Source organism: Mauremys mutica, chromosome 17 (genome assembly GCF_020497125.1).
Source record: "Mauremys mutica isolate MM-2020 ecotype Southern chromosome 17, ASM2049712v1, whole genome shotgun sequence".
Lineage (NCBI taxonomy): Eukaryota > Metazoa > Chordata > Testudines > Geoemydidae > Mauremys > Mauremys mutica.
The window spans coordinates 21,110,941-21,134,890 of NC_059088.1; the positions used below are offsets into that span (position 1 = coordinate 21,110,941).

Sequence of the window (23,950 nt, forward strand, 5' to 3'; positions counted from 1 at the left end):
CAGAACACTTTACTGCTGCTGCTCATTGATCTGATCAACTTCATAATACAGTAGACCCTCACTTCGGAAATGGAAGTTGTTCCTAACTCTGATCAAAACATTATGGTTGTGCTTTCAAAAGTTGACAACTGAACATTGACTTAATATAGCTTTGAAACTTTACTAAGCAGAAGAAAAATGCTGCTTTTAACCATCTTAATTTAAATGAAACAAGCACAGAAAGTTCTCTTACCTTATCAATTTTTTTTTTTAAACTTTCACTTATTTTTTAGTACCTTATGTTTAACACAATACTGTACTGTATTTGCTTTTATTTTGGTCTCTGCTGCTGCAGGATTACATACTTCCGATTCCAAATGAGGTGTGTGGTTGACTGGTCAATTCAGAACTCTGAGGTTCTACTGGACGGTCTTCCCCCCGCCTTCTGATGGGACAAGTTAATCTTAACAGCCCTCGAACCCAACTCGGTTGTCCCACACAGCAGCACAGACCGTTGCCCACATTGTTACTGGACAGCCACAGAGAAGCTTTTATCATCTCACTTCTCAGCAACACAAAGCAGCAGCTTGACTTAAACTGCCAACAGAGTTCTAAAGCTCTCCATAGAGCATTAAGAGCAGCCAAGGACACAGATCAGATGACTTACCAGCCCTTCTCCTCTTCAGCGTGACATAGGGCAACAGGTCATGGCGCGTGATAATCCTCAGCAGCTGCAGCACCTGGCGGAAGTTGGTCTCATCACAGCGGCCCTGCCTCTCTAGTGCCAGCAGGAAGTCCCGGCCGCTGCGGATCATCCCCCTCTCGTAGTCATCAATCACATCCACAAAGAGAAAGGACAACACACGTACGTCCCGGTGGGTCAGGTGAGTGCCCACAATGTCAAACATGCGGTGCAAACTATAGAGTCCATGCTCCCTGTCCCCTGTCTCCTCCGGCCAGGCTTGCGCTCGACTCCGTTTCAAGGTGTCCATCCTGCACGATGGCCAATCCCACCACGTGCCACCCAATTCCAGAGGATTGGGGGGCTGTTCCCAGCACTGCAACCCTGAAAGATAAAGAGGGCCAACAGGCTGTAATCAAGAATTTTGCTGGTTTGTTCCCTAATTACTCTTAGCAAGATACTTAAATGAAAATTGTTGTCTGAATTCCCGCATCAGGAGCGATCTGTACTCAGATCCTCCTTATGCAAAGTCATAATACTCATACTAATTCATATATAGCTTTTCACCTAAGAGTCCCTATGGTGGTCAGTCAGGATTATATTTCCAGATGTGGGGGGAAAGTGGGGTTACTTAGGCTCAGAGTGAGTTCAAAGGTCAAACAAGTCTGTGTCAGAGCTGGAAATAGAAACCAGGAGTCCTGATCACCAGCCCTGTATCTGATCTCCTCTGCCAACTCCTCCTACTATAAAGATGCTGGAAATCACTCCATCTTGCTGTTCACTAGAGACCAGTCTACTGGCCTTCAAGACATAATGCAAAACACAGTGTTTAACCACCTTTTTACTGGGTATTTACGAAGGAGGGAGGAGTGAGAAGAGAAGCTTTCTATGAGGTATCTAGCCAGGTACTGACACTGCTCCCATGGTATCTGAATAACCAGCATGAACATATCTATGGACCAATATAAAGTGCGATATCATTTTTCATTTAAGGATCTCAAAGTACTTTAAACATTAATTAAGCTTCACAGTTTCCCTTCTGAGGAAGGTGCAGTGTCTCTTTTACAGAGGAATACTCTGGCACACAGAGGAATTAAGCGATTTGCCCAAGGCCATCCAATGGCTAAGTGGCAAATCTAGGAAGAGAACCCAGAAGCCCTGACAACACCTAGTTTCCCACTCTAAATACTAGCACAACCGAAGCATTTCATTTATGGAGCTTAAGGTGGTTTAACTTTTCCTCCTCCCACTCACACCACGTTGTTCAATTCTCACCCTGCTTGGTAGTTTGTCATCCTGCCACCTGCACAACATGTGTAAGACTTAATTTGAGAGAGAGAGAGAGAGCGAGCAAAATGTCTGGCACAGACTCTATCCAACCCTTCAAGGGGTGGAATATAATTAATTGCATGCAGGTCTTTCATCTGTCATCAGGCCACCCCACCTGGAGTGCCCTCCTGTGACAGGCTGTGGCATGACAGACACACCTGCCTCAGCTTCCCTCCTTCAGAGTCCCCAAAGACAATGCAAAGACTCTTAGTTCCCATAGCCCTTGTACATTTCATTTATTACAAGAGAAACATACACACCTGGGCACATAAATCACACCACCACAGTCTAGACAAAGCATCAAATACAGCTTCAGCAGCTCTCAGCACACCCCAGCTCCCTAGCATCTCTTACCACACCCTGGCTCTGTCAGTTCTCTCCTGTCCTTGTACCAGAATAGCCACCGTAATCCTTCCAATTGGAGAACACCCCTGTTCTTCCCCGTGGGAACCCCTACAACCTCGTTACTGGGAAGCCTTCTTGGCAGGGAAGCATCCCTCATTCCTCTGGGTCCAGCTCTCTGGCCCTGTGAGTAAGCCCCTCCACTACTACCCTGCTTCCAGCCCTCCCCCCACCCACCCCCAGCTTAGAGCCAGCAAGCAACCCTCTATGGTGCTCCTTCAGTTCTGGCTCTCTGGCTTGGGGATGCCAGCCAGCAAACCCCTCTTGCTGCTCTCCCTGCCTTCAGCCTTTCCCCAGGAAATACCTCCTGCTTCCTATCAGGACTCCTCCAGTCCCCTGGCAGCTCTCACCTACCCTCCTGACTGAGCCAGTCTGCTCTGACTCAGGGGGACTCCCCCTTCCTAATCCTGAACAGCTGCAGGTACTGCCCAGCCCTCTTAATTGGCCAATGGGAACACCTGTCCTGGCACAGGGGAGCTGAACCTACTTCATTTACAGGGACCAGACTTCCTGTGACACCATCTTTACCTATTATGGTCCCAAATACCTTCTGGCAAGCATATACACAAGTTACAATGCCTGACATGGTTAGTGCAGAATACAGAAAGGAATCCAAGCAAGTAATCAAGTGAACAGTTAGCTTTTTCCATCCCAGCAATGACCCCTGGATTTAACAGTAGTGCACCCAGCTACTGAGCTAAAGCAGAGTCTGCTTAATGGCCCCAATCAAGGCCTATGAGCAGGGTTTTTATGATAAAGGCCATCAAATATATAGAATCATTGAGAGCAGCCATTGGTATCACAATGAAACAGCAAGCCCAATACAACAAGTATTAGGCAAGAACCAGTTCAGGTACTAAGCAGGCCCAAACCTGTTTCACTTTTAAAATGAGATGGGAACAGGCCAAGTCAGACTGGCTTTCGTGACCCCTCCTTGCTTCAGTGAATCTCTAGACAAGCCTACATTACCCGTATACCATTCAGTTACACACACTCACCTGCTATAAAACCATCCCAAAAGACTGGGAACTACTGGCCTAGCAGTCAAAAACCGGGCATGCCAGAGACCTAAATTGGATGCCCAGACATTACTCCCCCGGTGACAGGGGCTGTCAGCGTAGAGCAGCTGATTTGGTAGGTGTCTGCATTTTAATGTTCTCATACCAATAGCTGATTAAAAGTGGCACTGACTTGTTCAGCAAGGGCGTTGTATCAAGCCCTCAATCTGGGGGCAGGTGGGGAGAGAAGAGGGAATTCTCAGAGCTTTGAGAACATGAACCCTCTCCGCCTCCACGTGCTCTGAAAGTGATGAAAGGAGAGGATACCTGGACACTAACATAGCTAAGGAAAGTTGCCCATGGTAGATTGTTCAGCGTTAAGAGATCTTGTAACGACAGGCCCTATCAATATTTAAGTACACTAATGGGACTGAATTTAATCATATTTTAAATAGGTTCCCTTATTGCTATTAAAACTCCACCTGAGAATCTTTTAAAAATCCAGTTTCCTGGTCCTCCTTTCTGCAGTTTTATTTTTTTCCCCATTTCTCTCATCTTAACCCAAGTTATGGTTTTGTTTAGAATCAGCTTCACTTCCAGGTTCTCACTACAAGGGAAGGTTTGTTTGGGGGGGGCGGGGGGGGAGAGAAAAAAAATGCAACAGATTTAAAAAACAAAACCCCACAAATGTAAGTTTTAGGACAATTTTGAGTTGAAAAGTTCTCACAGGCCAAGACAGCCATAGCTGTGAATTTCCCAACTCCTGCTTTAAAGAATAAACTTACTATTCCCTTTATATAGCTGTTACACCTAACATGAAGTTTGCATATCATCAGCATGGATATTTATAGGCTGGGTAGGCAGAGAACGTTTTGTATGCCCTATTTTGGGTCACACACAGTGCAATCTCTGCCCCCTGATGAGAGGCATCTATAAGATTTAGTTTTGCCTACCTCCTTTCAGAGATCGTTGTCCTCCATAGTTGCTAAGCTACATGGGAAAAAAACCCCTGCATATGTCTGAATTGTTTTAACAGACTGCGCTAGATTGGAAGCAGGCACTGCACAGCACAAAGCCCACTGTGGGAACACAAATAATGCTGTAAGAAACTGACGGGAACATTTTAAAGACATTTAAAAGGCTTTTATCAAAGGCTTCTGTGTTTTGGAGTTTATTAAATTAATTGGGGGGGGGGTTACTAATTTTTGAGTTCCCTGTAGCTGTCCAAAAATCAGTGGGTTTCGGGGATCTCTCTTTGTATATATGTGTAGTCCTGTTTCAAACAGCACTATGTTACAAGAGCGTAACAGTAGGGTCTATACAGACCAATTCATGTGGAACACCTTAGTGCACTTTAGAAATCACATCGCCGTAGTCCACATTACTGCTCTGTGTAGACAAACCCTTAGATATAAGCCAAGGAGCAGAACATCACATATAAACAAACTGCACTAAGAGATGAAAACATCAGGGGTGGCTCCAGGCACCAGCGCACCAAGCACGTGCCTGGGGCGGCAAGCCGTAGGGGGCGGCCTGCCAGTCGCCGTGAGGGCGGCAGTCAGGCTGCCTTCGGCAGCGTGCCTGAGGGAGGTCCGCTGGTCCCACGGCTTTGGCAGCAATTCGGCGGCGGGTACACCAAAGGCACGGGACTGGTGGACCTCCCGCAAGCATGCCGCGAATCCGCGTTACCAGTGGACCTCCCGCAGGCATGCCGCCAAAAGCTGCCTGCCTGCCAGCCATGCTTGGGGCAGCAAAATACAGAGAGCCGCCCCTGGTCAACATGAATTGAGTAACCATTTCTGGTGTTTAGTGGATAAATACTGCACTTGCGTGTATGTGGGGGGAGGGGTGTTTTATTGATTAAAATCTAAAATCAGAAGCCCTACTTATATCTTTTGAAACACAGCTTCTCCTGAAGGAGCTGTGCTTTTACAAGGTACACACTGGACTTAGATGTAGCAACTGTTAAAAGTAATGATCAAACAATAGAGAATCAAAGTCTCAACCAAGGGGAGTATATATAGGTTGCCAACTAACATCTTAGAAAAAAGACCTCCTCCCCACCCCCTCTCCGCCTCCTTGCACCTCCTGCTCCTGTCTCTCAGGCCCATCTCCAGCAAGAAAAGGACCATGCTGAAGCACAGTTGCGTAACAGTTGGGGACTGATACCTTTATATGCTTTAACTATCAAAATTTTGTACCACAGAGCAGCCCCTCTGACTTTTCATGCTGTCTGGCAATTAATCTCTTCCAGGGCTGCTATGGAATCCTCACGCTCCAATTAAAAGTGCACATGCGCGCGTGCGCACACACACACACACACTCTTCAAATAAAGTTAGTGTAAGTTAACTCATTTCTGCACTTCAACTGTAGAGACTTCCATTTCTCCCATCAAGGTCAGTAACACCCCTACCATCAGAAATGTCTATACAGATGTCCTCACTGCACAATTAACTCCAGTGATCAGCACCCAGGGCCTAGTCACGGTGTGAGCAACCAAAGCCCTGCTCAAGTCACTGCACCCTCACTGGTGCTGAACTCATCCACGTGTCAGGTTTCAGAGTGGTAGCCGTGTTAGTCAGCAAAAACAATGAGGAGTCCTTGCGGCACCTTAGAGATTAACAAATGTTTTTGGGTATACGCTTTCGTGGGCTAGAACCCACTTCATCAGAGGCAGGAAGTGAAAAATACAGGAGCAGGTATAAATACATGGAAGGATGGGGGTTGCTTTACCAAGTGTGAGGTCAGTCTAACGAGATAAATCAATTAACAGCAGGATACCAAGGGAGGAAAAATAACTTTTGAAGTGGTAAGAGAGTGGCCCATTACAGATAGTTGACAAGATGGTGTGAGTAACATTAGGGGGAAATTAGTATTGGGGAAAATTAAGTTTGGGAGTGGTTGGGTCATTACAAAACCTAGTCTTTATTCAGGCCTAATCTGCTGGTATCCAGTTTGCAAATTAATTCCAGTTCTGCAGCTTCACGTTGGAGTCTGTTTTTGAAGTTTTTTTGTTGAAGAATTGCCACTTTTAGGTCTGTTATTGAGTGACCAGAGAGGTTGAAGTGTTCTCCTACTGGTTTTTGAATGTTGTGATTCCTGATGTCAGATTTGTGTCCATTTATTCTTTTGCGTAGCGACTGTCCAGTTTGGCCAATGTACACGGCAGAGGGGCATTGCTGGCACATATCACATTGGTAGATGTGCAGGTGAATGAGCCCTGGATGGTGTGGCTGATGTGGTTAGGTCCTATGATGGTGTCCCTTGAACAGATATGTGGACAGAGTTGGCACTGGAGTTTGTAGCAGAGTTTGGTTCCTGGGTTGGTGTTTTCATTGTGTGGCATGTAGCTGCTGGTGAGTATTTGCTTCAGGTTGGGGGACTGTCTGTAGGCGAGGACTGGCCTGTCTCCCAAGGTCTGTGAGAGTGAGGGATCGTCCTTCAGGATAGGTTGTAGATCCTTGATGATGCACTGGAGAGGTTTTAGTTGGGGGCTGTAGGTGATGGCTAGTGACATTATGTTACTTTCTTTGTTGGGCCTGTCTTGTAGTAGGCGACTTCTCGGTACCCTTATAGCTCTGTCAATCTGTTTCTTCACTTCACCAGGTGGGTACTGCAGTTTTAAGAATGCTTGATAAGAGATTCTATAGGGGTTTGTCTGAGGGATCGGAGCAAATGCGGTTGTATCTTAGAGCCTGGCTGTAGACAAGTGTGTGTCACGACGACTTCGAGGGGCATATCCTATGGTTCTTTGTGCTGCAATAGGCTGAGCCACTATATTCTCCCAGTGAACTTGTCTGTCCTCCTGGGCGCACAGAGGGAAATTGTGGAAAAGCACTGGAGGTCTGTCACGCTCCAGTGATTTAGCTTGCGTCCTCCCTGCAAAGCGGGCAGGTTATCAGCCCAACTGAAAGCAGCACACAATTCTAACCTACACTTCCAGCCAGCCCAAGCTGTGAAAGCACCAAGCACACATGAGAAGGTTGGGGATTAGGGAAAACACCCAAGTAAGAGCCTGAATTAGCTCTGCAGGGAAGACATATCCTAAATCAAGAGATGTGTGTTTGAGGTTGTGACTGAATGTAAAAGCAAGCAGTAAAAAAGCCACGGGAAAGAGATCTCTCTCAAATGAGCGGTGGGCTGAAGAGAGCCAGCATTTTAAGAGAGAACCAGAAATGGTGAAACTTCAAGAGATGTTCAATTTGCCAGCTTGGGCAGATCCAGCAGCTTAATTTAATCAAATCACTTTTGTTTCCTTCGAAGAATGCCGGCCCTTTACAGTCTGTGTCCAAGATTCCCTCCTGTTCTTTCCTGTGACATGTCAAACCAAGGTCCTGAGCAGTCCTTTCACAAGAGTCAGGATGTTAACTATGGAGCCTCCCTAACTTGGCCTTGTGGTTTCAACCCAGACACAGCAACATTTTGCCTGGGAGAGCAGGCCTAGAGACATTCAACTAATTTAGAGAATGGGAAAGAGCAGTGGAGGCAGAGAAAACTGCAGAACCCTGGATCCTCTCCTCCATCCACTGCAACCTGTTCCCCTGACGGCAGGTGGGTGGCCCCCACTGCAGCTGACCATTGAAGCAGCTCACACACAGGGCTGCAGGCAGCAGCTGACTTGATCATGCTGCCCTTCCAATCTCTAGTCCTGTGGCAACTGAGTAAGAAAACAAGGTCCAAACCCAAAAAGTCAGTAGATGATCACCCTAAGTAGCATGTAGCCATTTAGAGAATGGAGGCAATGAAGACAACTAGCAAAAAAAAAAAAAAAAGGAGGGAAAGAAAATGGACAGAACAAAAAGTTAATCATGGCATGGTACAAAAAGGGGATATAGAAAGAGGGCACCCATCTACCAACTCACAGAATGGGAGGGCTTCAACAAAATAAGGCTAGGCACTGCAGAGGTGCGTTATTCTGAGAGGTAACATGGCCTGATGGAGTAAGCCTGGATGGAGAGACAGGAATCTTTTAAGTTCTATTTCTGGCTCCATCAATGATTCACGTCTGGCCTTGGGCAAGTGACTGAGGAAGACAATATTGACCTACTTCACAGTCTGCTGTGAGGCTTAATGAATGTTTGTGCAACGCTTTGAAGATATAAGAGCTGTAAGTGCTAAGCCTCATTCACTTCCTGCTCTGAAGTGCTGTGTGCTGTTCATGAAGGGTGCTGAAGTGCACTCACGTTCCACCCCAGAAACGAGTGCATTTCAGCAGTAGGCAAAGCAATCTCTAAATACTTCTTCCATAACTCACAGGACACCATGAAGTTTAACTAGCTACGGCAAAGTGCTTTGAGATCCTCGGGTAGAAGCTGCTATAACAGTGTGAAATATTAAGACTGCAATGGATAGTGATTTTTTTAAAATTTCTGTAACAAAAATGGCAAAAAACATTTTTCAAAATAAGCAATCAATGTTATATTTAGAAGCCAACAATGTATTCCAGCCTTTAGGCCTGGACTACACAGGTTTTATACTTGGGTAACCATTTTGGTCAGGGGTCTGATTATTTTTAATCAAAATAGTTATAGCACTACACCCCCTAGTGTGGACACAGTTATATCAATATAAAGGTACTTCACACCAGTATTGCTTATTCCCCTTTCCACACAGGGATTGCTATATGGGTATAAGCACCTTTATACCTATACAACCACATCAAGTGAGGAAGGTTGTACTGCTTTAGTTTAAGAACTACTTAACGTACATTCACTAACATATATAGCCTTTCCACATGCTGGATGTAGTATAAAGTTTTCTTTCTGCTGCATTCAGGCAAGCCAGCCCTTTGCTTGTTTTGTGACAACTTCTCTTCGTGACCAAGTGGCTTAACTATAGTAGTTCCCTTTCTCCTGCCTGCAGCTAGTGCAGAAGGCAGAAGTGCCCAGCTGGCAGGAGCTGGGATCATATCGCCCCCATCCCATATTCTTTACTTTGGCTGTCTATGAAATGATAGCAAGCTGCAGGGATCCACACACGCACTCACTTCATGGCCTTGGGCATGTCAGTTAGGATCTGATCCCAACCCAACTGGAGCTGATGGAGTTGCTCCACTGACTTCAGTGGGTGTAGGCTCATAATCTGAGACTCAGTTTCCTCCAGCTACAAAAAGGGGAGAATGATATTTGCCTTCCTCAGTCATGCGTCTTGGTGTTTGTGAGATGCTTTGAGATGACACCGAATTAGTGCCAAGTATCATTCAGCTGAATCCATTAGCTAGACTGTGCCTGGAAGCTTACACAGTAACACTTTCCTCCTCCTCCTCCTCCTCCCCCCCACACTCCACCAGTAGCAGCAATTAACACACAAAAAAAGACTAGAGTGGCAACACTAATCATTTTAGATACAGGAACAGCCCATGCAACCAAAGTTCTATCCTGAAGCACCTGTTGCATATAATTTCCACTCCTCAACCCTCCCCACACTCAGATCAGTTAAAGGGGCACTCTCAAGGAAAACTTACCTTCCATGTTTTAGAAACATATTTTAAAAAAACAACTCAAAGTCTAGTTTGCTTTTCCCCATTTATGCTGTTTGTTTATTATCGGCACTTCAGTTTCACTTTGTTTCTACTCAAGTTTCACTTCCTGGTTCCCATGCTCTAGGCCTGATGCGGAATCTGGGAATCCAACACTGCAGGGCAAGGTCTGAATGCCAAATACACATATGCATACACACACGTCGTTTAAATAAGTATTTTTGTTTTCAGGAGTCATTTCTAGGGACATTAGGATTTATAAAACCTACACTTGAGGTATAAACTAAAATTAACAACCCCTTACTCTAGAATTCTAAGGTGTGTGTGTGTACATTATATATATATAGAGAGAGAGAGAGAGAGAGAGTACCAAACACCTGGAAAATGAAGCGCAAAGTTTAAAAAAATAATAAGCATAAGGCAATCCTATGCTGTACACTCTGGACAGAAACGAGAATTCAGCACAAAAACTCCAGTCTCTTCAAGTCCCAGCAGGCAGCTTCTCATTGCTGCAATACCCCAGAATGACATTTAAGTCTGTTGTATTCAGGCTTCTTTAATCAGGGGCTTCCATTGTGTACAGGATAGAAGACACTCCACTTCTCCTCCAACTCTGCTCTCCTCCAATTTCAAAGTCACCCAACCAGGAGAACCCAACCTGTTTTGCTGTAAAGTAGCATAAAAAAAAAAGGACTAGAATCCTTTGATCTTGTTGAGCTGCTCTGGGATTGAAGGTGTGAGTGTATGGATGGGAAAGAGAATCTCTCACTTACAGGGGGGAAAAAAAACAAGCCCTGTCTAAAGGACAGTTCTTAACGTGAGTTTGCAACAAGCAAGTGGCATGATGGGGGCAGAGAGTGGGTCCAGCTCCTCAGTTGGTGTAAACTGGAATAGTTTCCTGCCAATATAAACCAGGTGAAGATCTGCTCCATTGTTTGTGTCCACACCCCACATGATTAAAGGGACACTGTCAACTGGAGAGGCCAGCCAGGTTCAAAAATTTAATTACAAAGTAGTTACATGTTTTATACCTGTCCCAACTCTTCCAGCCAATTTTAGAATTCAACATGTTTCTCTCTCTCCTGCTGTTGCGTGAAAGATCCACGCAAACAGGGGAAGCTGACTATAAACACTGCTGTAAAATACATGAAGCAAAACAGCGAGGCGTTCTTCTCTTTTACTCAGTGATCTTAGGTGTTTTATTACTTGTAACAAAAGTGGGTAAAAATTGCATACAGCAGGGTGATTTTAAGTTGATGGTATCCCTTTAATATGCTGTTGGAATGCTTGGCTGTTTTCCTGTAAACAGTTCATAGCACTTATTTTGCAGTGTACACAAGACCACTGGCAGTGAGCATGTACGACTGGTTTGGCTGTTCCCCCTTCCTCCCAGCTCTTCATGCTGTAGGAGCACATTGTCCACAGGCTGCTGACACTGTGCACACATCCTCTGAGCCGTCTATCCCTCCCAGGCTGCCCAGGTTCTCCCAGAATGCACTGACACAAACACACACAGGTGTGCATACTTGCAAGCATCTATCTGAGCCACATGGCTATATTCTGAAAGAAAGCGGATCTACAGGTACAACTCAACTGTGTTCGTTGTAACTGAGTAAGACAAGCCTGTTATGGCATGGCTACAAAGACAACACTGCACCTGCACACTCGGTATAAATTACCTGATCACTCTAGCATTGCAGCCTGGCTAGCTATTACTGAGTTTAATAGCCAGTACACAAACATTTATCCCCCCACACACATCTATTCAAATGAAGGAATTTTGGGGGTGTTATTTGTTTTGTTTCACACTACTCAGAAAGATATAGGTACAATAAGTTTAATTTGAACAGCAAAAAAAAAATCATCTACTTAAGTCCCATATGTTCTACAACAGATCAACTCAAAAGGTATTGGGATACAAGATTATTTCTGTTTTCTCAAAATACTCAATTTTTATTTTACAACAATGGCCAAAAAATTATTCCGTGGCATAACAGATCTACGCTATCCTTTATGCATAAAAATTGCACGCACACAATATATTAAAAGCTATACAAGTGCAAACCTTAGGTTGAGATTTTGCATAAAACTCAGAAAATGCAAGGTTGATGTTCCAAAGTCAACTTTAACTCTACCTCTTGCCGAGTAAATTGTATTTTTTAAGTCTTGTTTTCATAATTCAAGGATTTACTAGTAACACACGAGAAATATATTTAAAAGAGCCACCATCAACTTTGAAATCTAATCAAAGTTTAAATAGTTTCAGCTTCCCCATCAGTCCTGAGTCACCCCTGCCTATTCTTGTAGTTTTACAATCACACTTAACCCGTTTTAAAACAAAAACAAAAATAGCAGCTTTCTCCATCTATTGAAGAGTGAGACTCACAAAACCAGAGGAAGCCCACTATACAGGGGAAATACTTCAACTGACACTAGACAATATACAAACCTCCCCCCGCACCTCCCTTTTAGTAATGGCAATCTTAGCTCACAATCCTTCAGACTTATGCACATGTTTTACTTTATACACTGCAAACAGTTCCACTAATCTTCAGTGAAACTACTCCCAGTGCATGAGGTTAAGCAAGCGGTAAAGTCTTTGCGGAATCAGGACTGTAAACCCTAATTCTGCAAAAACTTAAGCATGTGAATAGTCCTGTTGAAGTTATATGTCCAAATAGATACTCACATACTTAAGGTTTTGCAAAACTGTTTCGCCCTTACATATTACTTGAAACAAGAGAACATGAAAAAAGTCAAACCCCTGTTTGAAAATCTGATTAAGTTGACAGTGTCTTTTTAAAAAGAGATGCCCTTTCTCTTTTAGATTCAATTAACTATACGAGTACAAAATTCTGGAGGGACAGAAGCAATTATTTATTCTTACAATACTAAAAATGCCTCTTTCCTTGAGGATTCTTTTTTTCTTCAAGTTCCCAGACCATCACAACCACCATAAGCTCCCTAATTCTTTACTCAAAGGGACCAATACCATATTTTTGTTTGTATCTAAGTTCCATAAGCTCCAGCACCAAGAATAATCCTTCTCTTGATTCCATATTACAAATCAGCAGGTCTTTCCAGTGCTCCGCTTGAAAGCTGATCTTTGGCATGGGAATGACACCCTTATTTGTCTGGGTTTGTGAGCTGTTGACCAGTGACCCAATTTGTGTGTTGCTGGCCCCTTCCCATCCAGCATCAGAGAGCCAGTACAAATAAAGACACTGTACAGTTAGCATTCCCAGTCTTTCTAAAGCAAAACTGGGGGGGGGGGGAGGGGCTAACTTCAGGCCTTCTATATAGATCAAAATGCAAGAAAAAAATATCACACTAGAGCCTTAGAGTGTCTATATACAACATATTTAAGCTTGACAAAATCCGATTCTTTTTCATAGAATCATAGAATCTCAGGGTTGGAAGGGACCTCAGGAGGTCATCTAGTCCAACCCCCTGCTCAAAGCAGGACCAAACCCAACTAAATCATCCCAGCCAGGGCTTTGTCAAGCCTGACCTTAAAAACCTCTAAGGAAGGAGATTCCACTACCTCCCTAGGTAACCCATTCCAGTTCTTCACCACCCTACTAGTGAAAAAGTTTTTCCTAATATCCAGCCTAAACCTCCCCCTCTGCAACTTGAGACCATTATTCTGTCATCTTCTACCACTGAGAACAGTCTAGATCCATCCTCTTTGAACCCCCTTTCAGGTAGTTGAAAGCAGCTATCAAATCCCCCCTCATTCTTCTCTTCTGCAGACTAAACAATCCCAGTTCCCTCAGCCTCTCCTCATAAGTCATGTGCTCAGCCCCCTAATCATTTTTGTTGCCCTCCGCTGGACTCTCTCCAATTTATCCACATCCTTCTTGTAGTGTGGGGCCCAAAACTGGACACAGTACTCCAAATGAGGCCTCACCAGTGCTGAGTAGAGGGGAATGATCACATCCCTTGATCTGCTGGAAATGCCCCTACTTATACAACCCAAAATGCCATTAGCCTTCTTGGCAACAAGGGCACACTGTTGACTCATATTCAGTTTTTTGTCCACTGTAACCCCTAGGTTCTTTTCTGCAGAAATTTTGTAATTTTGACAATTAATGTTTTTTATTTGTAAGGCTTGACAACTTTTTATTTGCAAGAATTTTCATTTTTAATCATTTTAATTTTTGCAGTAGCAGGAAATTAAGGGGGGTGGATTAGTGCAGCATGGACAGCAGGGCTGCAGAGAGCTCTCAGTGCTGACAGCAGGGCCAGAGACACCCAGGCACAGGGAAGGCTGTGGAGCAGTGACCCCAGGCCAGGCTCATGAAGAGAAGGACAAGCTCCCAGCCACTGGAGAGACCACCCTACTGCTGAATATGCCCCAGACTCCCAGCCACGAGTGAGCAAGCTGCCAGAGCCAAGACAGGGGACTGCAGGGAGCTCCCTGCATAGCCCCGGACCAGGGACACCAGATCTCTACAGGCCCGAGGTGTTGTGGAGGCCATGCTTGCTAGCTGTTTTTGATGGATTTTTTTCAATCGATTTCTGTGTGTCAGGTGAAATTGACATTTACAACAACTAATTATTTAAATTGAATCCTGCCAAGCTTAAACATATTTAACACATGGCTCCTAACTGTGCATGTGGCATAATGTTTCAACCCTGCACATGAGACGAACAACAACATGATTGTCAGGCCTGCAATCAGGTTCTTGGGCGGTTCTTCTGCTGCATAGACTGGAATACTTAAATGCACGTATAACAAGGTTAATTCCCAGGCTTCTGAGCACCGGATACCCCAGTGTGGACTACATCATCTGAAAGACACCCACAATCCTCAACCTATGGCATCAGGGGAGGGAAGATGGGAGAACTGCCTGATTTTTGCCAGAATGCAAACAAATGTAACTGTGAAGCATGGTACGTATGGACAAGCAAATACAACTGATACAAAAATTCAATAAAGACCCAGACATGTATATAGATAACAAGATCAGGCACATGAGATGGGATTATTTTTAAATATCAGGGGTATAAACACTCTTGCCAATCACTAATGGCAGTTTCAAAGAAAACTGTATTATTCCACAATTGTCTACTATAGAGTTTCTTGCACCTTCCTCTGCAACTGGTATTCATCACTGCCGAGACAGGATCCTGGACCGCAGGAACCACTGATCTGATACACTATGGAGATTTCTGTGTGTTGGCAGAAATGCCACTGAGTGGTTGCACTGGACTGGATTGAGCCCAATCCGGGTTAGAAAAACATGTAACAGTTTTTAGTATGTGTGTTACACAGCTAACAGCTGAAACTGTATTACCGGTGTTCTAAACTGTATTGCAGATAGGCTATGGGCATTTGATATCAGCCCTGCTCAGTGACTAGTTATTAAAAAGCCTGTTGCACTTGTGCTATACACCTGCCAAGTACTGTTACAGGTTTTCTAGTACAGCTGGAAACATTTACCAGGTCATGAGTGTGTCAGTAACCTGTTATAATCAACGTGGCTCAACCTGTAGCATAGACAGGGGTTAGAGAAGGGCTCTTCAAGAAGGAACTAGTATAGCCAAAGTTTTAAAACATGGTTTACACTGTTCGACAAACTGACTGTAAACCTGTTGGGGTGACCCATGTTTTAAATTAGTCCTTTCAACAGTGCTTCTTCAGTGCAAAGACGGCTTTCAATATGACAAGCCCATTCCATGGTTGACTCCAATGCCAAATAGCTTAGAATACTGTCTACACTAGAACGACAGCCATGGTTTTGTATCCTGGTCATAGACACCCTTATCTAACCAGGTTACAACTAAAATGGCTGTGGCTACGCAACAAGCTTTTTTTCCCACAGCACAACCACATATCCATCCTGTTTGCACATCCATGCTACCTACCAGTGTTTGTATCAGTGCATCCTGGGGAAACTAGGCAGTTATCTTTTCAGGTATTTATATCACTAATCAGCACAGTATCCAAGTGTTCTCATACAGAAACCCACTCATATCCTCCCAGTTTTCTGAGCGGTAGGAAAACCAGCCAACTCAGATGCACAGGCACAGTGAGGGAATCCATTTACAAAACAAATTAAGTTTGTCAGAACAGTTAGAGAAAAACAGGCATGCAGTAGCCCAGGCTGCTGGGAAGGGCGTTAACAGCTACCAGAGTTATTAACTGTAATATAACCATGTTGGGCATAGACACAAGCTATGTTTACAGCCAAACAGACTACTAGTTACAAACTCAGTTAAAAGTTATAGTGTAGGCACGGCCCAAGGAGCCACAGACAGCAGAACTAACCAAGTACGCTAGTTTAAATGAGTGGGTTTCAAAGCTGGATCTAGCCAAATGTCATGCTCAAATCAGGTTTGGAACCCAAGTCTAAGGCTAGATGAAAGTTCAACTAAGAATCCAGAGTCTTCTGAAAAATAAGTGTTCTGAACAGCGCTTTGGCTATTTCTACACTATTGAGCTCTCATACAGCACTGTCCCAATCCACCAACCTCAAAGAAGGTCAGTATCATTATCTCCATTTTACAGATCAGGAATCTAAGGCACAGTAAGGTGAAGGACCTTGCCCAGAGTCACTCGGCAGGTCAGTGTCAGAGCCAGGAATTGGACCCATGTCTCCTGACTCCCAGCCCAGTGCTCTATCATCCGCACCACACCGTGAAAACTTCTCAAGTCTAGCCAACCTTATCCAAAAACCTGCTTACATAAGCAAAGAGGTCAGAGATGTCTGATATATTAAGTCACTTCTCATCCACTCTCCCTTCCCATTCATCTCCAGGAGAGAAATCTCTGCTATGTAGTTGTCTAGAGCAGCGTTTTTCAAACTTCTGGAAGCTGAATCCCACCATCAAGAAAATGAAACTAATCAGAGAACCCTGCCATGTGTTGTTAAAGGCCTACCCACATTAAGGTTTACATCTTCTTCCACACATATGTGGACCCAGCTTCAGACAACCCCAGGGAGGTGTAACACTGCACTTTAGGAAATGCTCATTTAGAGCACTATCCGGTCTAGTTTTAAATGTTTCAAGTCATGGAATTTCTAGCATTCTCCTTTATTCTATGATTCTAGAAGGCTGACAAGAAGATAAACCAAGCGCAACTGGACTCAGGCCTAACAATTAGTATCATGTCTTGAATTGAGAACCATACTCACCCCCCCTCCCTCAAATCACATGTTCAATTTTAAATGAAGGTTTTAAGGCTTACACAGCGTGAGAAACTTTTACACCTCAGCTGGGGAGTTGGAGGCTAAGTCAGTTCACACAACAGAAGCCAGCACAAAGCACAATATCTCCACTTATGGTATAATAGAACCTCCTATGAAGATAAACTGAAGTGGATGAATCACTAGCATATTATAAAATGATATATAAATACAGACAAAATAGAGACCAACCTTAATTTGAAGCTCTTCTTGTCTTGTTTATATCCGTTCTACTGCACTGATTCGAACACGGGGCTGAACAAGAATTTTTTAAAGAGTCTTCTATTCCTCCCTTTTACTTTACTTTTTAAATGAACAAAAAACCCAACAGAACAGCTTAAACTCTTTGTGAATGATTTTACAATATGGCTCTCCTGTCAGGGAAGCCTAACTTTTAATGTTAGATCATCAGATGTGATATTAAAGAAGGTAGACTTGCCTAAAGAATTTTCCTAATAACTCCAGTGCCAAAAATCTCCATCTACCTCACCCCACCGAGAAAAGGAAGGGGAGGAAAGGAAGAGTCAAAATCTATCCTGCACCCTCTAGGTCATTTCTTTTAAAAACATCATTTTTCTAAAGCTTTGACGCTACTCTGTTTCCTTATTATCAGTAGCTTCTTTGCCACTCTTGCAAATATAGAGTGGATCTCTTTTTAAAAAGGAGGTTTTGTCTACTTTCCTCTGGTCCCAATTTATTTTATTCTAATTTTATTATAACTAACTAAATTTCTGGGAAATTTAAGTTAGAGACTCTACCACAATAACCAAGAAAAAGTAATCAGAATCTGCAAAATACTTGAAAATTCAACCTGTACTTACTTCTTTATTTTTAATTGTGATGGTTACTTTTAGTGCTTGTCTTCCCCCCTACACACTCTTCTCGTAATACTATTTTACCCCAAAGAACAGATCCCTCTCCAAAAGCAGGAGATTTAGAAATTGGGTGTTAGATTTTCAGAAAACTGGCTTGCCACACAGCTGTTCAACTGTAAGGCTCTTCCCCACGCTGCACAGCTGTATCTTCCTACATTCTTTTTAAATATTAAAAAATTAAAAATCTGACTTCCCCCAGAAAATAATAAGCTCCCAAAATATAACTAACCCACTAAAATAGGGTTATCTGAAGATGCTTAATGTCATCACACAGCTTGCTTTTTGCCTGTGATTGCTTTTCTCCCTTTTTATTAATTAATATTTGCTATAACTACTTTCAATATGCAGTTCTAGTCCTGCGTTCTTGTCCCTGACCCCCTTTCCTCTCCCTTCCTAGGCCAGGGAAATTTGGTTTACTATGAAGCTGAGAAAAGGCTTTTTAAAGTGTCTTGTTTTAATTTCCCACAACTCTCTCCCCCAGAGACGACCCCCACCTCTCCCACACGTCAATATACACATTTAATCCTGCCCCTCCCCAAGTAAAAAATAAATCAGGAAAACTGGGTTTATTAGAAGCTGGAAAATGTGTATGTTTTTAACTGGCTTATTCCCCCCCCCGAAAAAGCCACCTTGAGACTCCCCACCTGCCTGTCACGCTTCTCTCTCCACCTCTATTGCCCTCTTCCCACCCCCCAACAAAAATAAAGATCCCAAGGAAAGAGGGCTGGGGGGAAGCTAGAAATGAATGGCTCGCTCCTCCCCAGCAATGATCAACCCCGGGACCCTCCTAGCTGCCTGCTCTCTACCCTCGCTTCCCCATCCCCCCCGTACCCCAGGAGGTGGGGCTCAGTGGGAGCTGGCACAGGGGGCCTATGGCAAGTGCTCCCCCCCGATCAGCTAGAGGCTGCCCCTCCCCCCAGAGACCAGGACACCCAGGGACCGGGGGGGTGGCAGGAGCTGGGGGGAGCTTGGACCTTTGCAGGGGCTGGTTCCCCCCGCTCCTCCTTTCCCCGCCCCCAGGGGCGGCGGCTGCTGCCGGGCTGGGGGGCTGCCCCGGGCTCCTAGGCCTCTCACTCTCTCCTCAGGATCAGGGCGGCCATATTGGATCCGTCAGCTTCTCTCCCCGTCCGAGGGAGGCGGCGGCTGCCGCTAGAGCAGGAGCAACATCCGGGTAACCGGCACCTCCTCCCGAGTGGGCGGGGGGTGGTGGAGGAGGAGGAGGAGGAGCTGCCTACATCCGGGGTCCCGCCGCCTTCCTTCACCGCCATAGGAAGGAATGGGGCGTGGCCGCCATTTTTGTGGAGGGCAGGCTGGCGGCTCCATCCGGGGTATTCCTGGGTGGCTTCAATACCATTGGGAAGAATGGGGAGGAGCCCGCCATGTCGGTAGAGGAAAGACGGGCAGGCACATCCGGGATCTGACTTCACAGCTACTGAAGAGAATGGGAGAGTGCTACCATCTTTGTTAAGGGCAAATGGGCACGTGGGAAAGTAGGCTCCGCTGTTGAAGCAGTGCATGGCCTGCAGCTGATGAGCGTTCCCTTGTATTTATTAGTATCTAAATAAAACATTCTAGCAGGATCAGGGCCTCAAGGTCTGAATTATCATTAATCTACTGTGAGTATGTGTCATCACCGCAGAAATAAGAAAGATGAAAACATAACCAGGGTTAATACGTACCAATTGGAAAGGAAGAAGAAGAAGCAACCCAGTGCAGTGGCAAATCACCATTTTAGGGCTGCTGGTATTTGGCTCTGTCAAATTTAAAGAGCTAGCCTCTAGAAAAGCATGCTGGGAAAAAAAGTTCCTCTGGTTTATAGAGATGAGGCAGCTACAAAGAAAGGTGCTTAGAAGCTGCTTGTGTGTTGTTGGGTATTGTATTGTATCAATGGCAGTGGATGTCTGAAAAATGGACATGCCTCTCTGGGAACCACTGGTATTTAGGCAAATAACTTCCCTGCTTTGTGAGTCTGTTTCACCTTCCACTCTTTGTCTGTCTTGTCTATTTAGCTAGTCAGCTCCTTGAGTCTGCTCTCACCATATGATTGTACAGCACGGAACATAATGGGCCCTTATTGCTTGGACTCTCCAGATGCTCCTGTAATATATTAATAATCAGCTGGAGAAATTCTGTTTTTCACTAGCCCTATAACTCAGCAGAGCAGAGAAAAATTAAAAGCCTCATTCTGGCATTCTAGAAGGAGTAGCTATTGTCCACGGCTTACTAGCGCCGAACTCCAAGTGTTGAGGCTACAGAATGACTTCAGACATATTTCTTCCAGTCCCCACTATCTACAAAGGGTGGTGGAACGATCAGAACAGTTTGCTAAGAGGATTCTATGACAAAAAGACCCCACGTTATCCCTGATGTCAATCCAGCACTAACCCCAGCTCAGCTACTTATGGGTGGAGTGACAACTCAGAACAAATATGCTAACTCTGACAGGAAATTTTTTGCCCTATGTGCCACTCCTTTAAATGGCATGAGGTTGAGAAACACCAAATCAGGTCTTCTTGATAATCTGCTAAAATGCAGTCCAAAGCTGTCTACCAATATGACCCCCCCCCCTTCCCATTCTATCTGAGCACCTCACAACCTTTAGTGCAGGGGTAATCAATAGCCGGACCGTGGGCCAAATCTGGACCGCCAGACGCTTTTGAATGGACCCCAAAATCTTTTCATTTACTTACTATCATTATCATTGGGTTTGGTTTTAATTACTATTTTCTCTGGAGGCTGGATCTTGACTATACCTTTGACCAAGAAATTTGCACCTTGACAAAAAGTAATTGACTACCGCTGCTTTAATGTGTTTATCCTCACAACACACCGGTGGAACAGGGCTATGCTGTTTTCCCCATGTTACAGATGGGAAACTGAGGCATGGGGAGGTTAAGTGACTTGTGCAAGTGTAATGCCAGGCAGAATCGAACTGGGGCCTTGGGAGCTTAGTGCATGAGCCTCTACTGCATGAGCTAAAAGCCAACTGGCTGTTAGCTACGGTTATAGAACAAACTAATTTTCTCTCTCTCTCTAAGTCAGTGGTTCCCCAACCTTTTTCGTCTGGCGGGCGCCAGACAACGAGCCACGGAGGACCGTGGCGGCAGACGAGCATCCGCCAAAATGCCGCCGACAAGTGGTGTCATCCAGAGGCATTGCCGCTGAAATGCAACTGAATTTCGGCGGCATTTCAGCGGATGCTTGTCCACCGGCCAGTACGCGGGCACACTTAGACGCCCTGGCGGGCGGGCACCGTGTTGGGGACCCCTACTCTAAGTGGTCTCAGTGTCACTAGATGGGACAGAACATCACACCCAGAAGGTATGTGGGTTATACAAGGTCACACAGGGAGTCTGATATTGCAGGGAATTGTCTTGCCCAAGTCCTAGGCAAGTGTTCTAAGCACTGGACCATCCTTCTCAGGACCGGCTCTAGGCACCAGCAAACCAAGCACGTGCTTGGGGCAGCACAATTCCAGGGGAGGTTTGTTTTTGTTTTTTTTGCTTGGGGTGGCAAAAAAACTAGAGCTGGCCCTGATCCTTCCTCTTCCTTAAACTCCCTCAGGAGACCCAGTCCTTATAAATCTGAGTGAGAAACAATGAACACAAGTAACAACTCCCTGCTCTGCCCTGGGCCAGTCACTTGCCTCTCTATGCCTTGGTTCCCCCTCAGTGCAATAGCGATAGTAGCCCTGCCCTGCCCTGCCCTCTAGAGGCGTGAGCTGTTATCCAGTGGACATCTCTGCACTCTGAGATCATTGCTAAGACCAAGCAAGGCGCTTGGTACAGGATGGAAAGAACGAGTAGCCTCTTCCGGGTGTTCCAAGCCCAACTGAATTGAATTGCTCTGTGATCCCTGTAGCTCTGTTGTGCACAGCACAGTCCATATAAAGGGAGAAGATCCTCTTGAGAAGGGTCTGAGAGGAACCTACCCCTACTGGATTTGATAAGCCCAGTGAATCAGCCGGACAAGCACTCCTCCAGGCCTTGAGCTTAGGGGATCAGAGTGAGAGGAAGCCTTCACTGATCTGTAAATATTTATCAACATTTATGGGGGCCGAATGGGGGAGGGAAGATTTGAAGATAAGGACAGACCTCTCGAGCCCGGCTCGTTTGGGGGAAAGTCACTCATTTTTGTCCCCCAGTTACCTCCGTTCTGCACAGAGCTGTTGTTTTCTCACCTTTAACACTGAAAGTTATTTACATCAGTTCTTTGTTTCCGAGGGTTGAGTGTAGCTGGACTCAACATTCTGGAAGGGCACAAGGCACTTGGTGTTCATGAAGTTTGGGAGCATTTCATTTACACTAAAGAAATGGATCCCAAATCATATTATGTTTCCTGCAAGAACAGTTTTTGTGTCCCTCATTTTGGGTCTTTGTCGCACGTTAAACCCTGCATCTGGGCCTTCGTGGGTTGACAGAGAGATGGACACATGTACTGTTTCTTTAAATCTGGATCAGGGACCCAGGCAGAGGTGAGGCTGAGGAGTCCACATGGGAGAGAAATGCCATCAGTGCACATACTGTAGGAAAAGTAAACTGGAACTTAGTCCTCATTGGATCACTTGATGATTACCTGTTCTGTTCATTCCCTCTGGGGCACCTGGCATTGGCCACTGTCGGAAGACAGGATACCGGGCTAGATAGACTTTTGGGCTGACCCAGTCTGGCCGTTCTTATGTTCTTATGCCCATGAGGGAATCCCACCTGGAGAGAAACCCTGTCAAATTGCTGCCAAGGGGGAAAGCAACTCAACACTTAGGAAGAATCAGAGACGCCACATGGAGGAGAAAGTGGAGATGTGTTTTCATTTGGGGTCTAGTCCATGCACAATAATAAAATGGGCTGGAGCGATGGGGTGGAATAGAGCTGGGTGCTGGGGGTAGTTATTGTTGAAGGACCAGGAAGAGATGAAAGGTAAGGAGGAGGAGAGAGAGCAAGTTCATGGGGATCCCCAAGGGAATAGTGTTGGGAACCAGAAAGGGAGGGAGGTAGGGAATGGGGAATGACCAAGGGGATTGTGACAGAATGTTACCCTTGTGTTCACACCCTACACACTATTGTGATAATTTTTGTACAAAGTATGCCTTGTGAGGTATCATTTGAAAACTCATAATCTGCTGATTATTATTGTCCTGGTAAAACACGTGTGGCAACATTGTATGTAAAGTTGTAAAATACCGCTGTATAGTGATGTTAACACATGTTCCAAACCCCACAACCCTGCCCAAAATGAGGTTGGCAAACAAGGCTATCCTAAACAAAGGAATGTGTGTTCTGCTTAATTTGCATTTAAGCAGTAAACAGAGTCATCAAGCAGGAAGGGAAATAAAGAAAACTCAAACAGGTGAGAAAAAAACAGCAAGGAACATCCTTCCACACAGACTCTTTGTCCCCTATTCCCTAGCTGGAAATGTTTTTCAAGAGAGGGACTGAAATTATGAAAAGGAGAGACAAACACCCAGGACTCCCCACCCTCCTGTCCATCGCATTCACTGCATCTGAAGCAACAAAGGAAGCATTCATTGGACTCTGGGAAAGGGGTCCTGACCTATAGTTTGGCCAGTAAAACTGCTGAAAGCCTGTGGTGAGAAATGCTGCTTGAATCTGATATAGTTTGTTAAGTTAGATCAGGGGTCGGCAACCTTTCAGAAGTGGTGTGCCGAGTCTTCATTTATTCACTCTAATATAAGGTTTTGTGTGCCAGTAATATATTTTAATGTTTTTAGAAGGTCTCTTTCTCTAAGTCTGGGTACTATTCAATATTTTCATGAATGACTTGGGTAATGGACTGGAGAATATGCTTATAAAATTTGCAGATGGCACCAACCTGGGAACAGTTGCAAGCATTTTGTAGGACAGAATTAGACTCCAAAACAACCTTGACAAATTGGAGAATTGGTCTGAATTCGACAAGATGAAATTCAATAAAGACAAGTGCAAAGTACTTCATTTAGGAAGGAAAAATCAAATATACAACTACAAAAATGGGGAACAACTGGCTAGGTGGGATT

At 44.8% G+C, this 23,950-nt stretch overlaps 1 protein-coding gene across 6 annotated transcripts in view; it reads right to left on the bottom strand.

The window, feature by feature from the left end:
• The window catches only part of DEDD (death effector domain containing), a 40,092-nt gene extending 20,448 nt beyond the window's left edge, over positions 1 to 19,644 (bottom strand). Inside the window, exons 1-3 of one of the 6 annotated variants that reach the window (XM_044991278.1) lie at positions 19,012 to 19,134; positions 17,255 to 17,317; positions 647 to 1,045 (exon numbers count right to left, since the gene is read on the bottom strand). In XM_044991278.1, coding sequence (XP_044847213.1) covers positions 647 to 971 — 325 coding nt within the window. In that variant the 5' untranslated portion in view covers positions 972 to 1,045; positions 17,255 to 17,317; positions 19,012 to 19,134. Of the gene's footprint in view, positions 1 to 646; positions 1,046 to 16,759; positions 16,892 to 17,254; positions 18,466 to 18,911; positions 19,135 to 19,616 lie in introns of those variants that run through there. The other 5 variants (XM_044991279.1, XM_044991277.1, XM_044991281.1 and 2 more) reach the window with 5 other exon arrangements.
• Between the last annotated feature and the right edge of the window lie 4,306 nt (positions 19,645 to 23,950).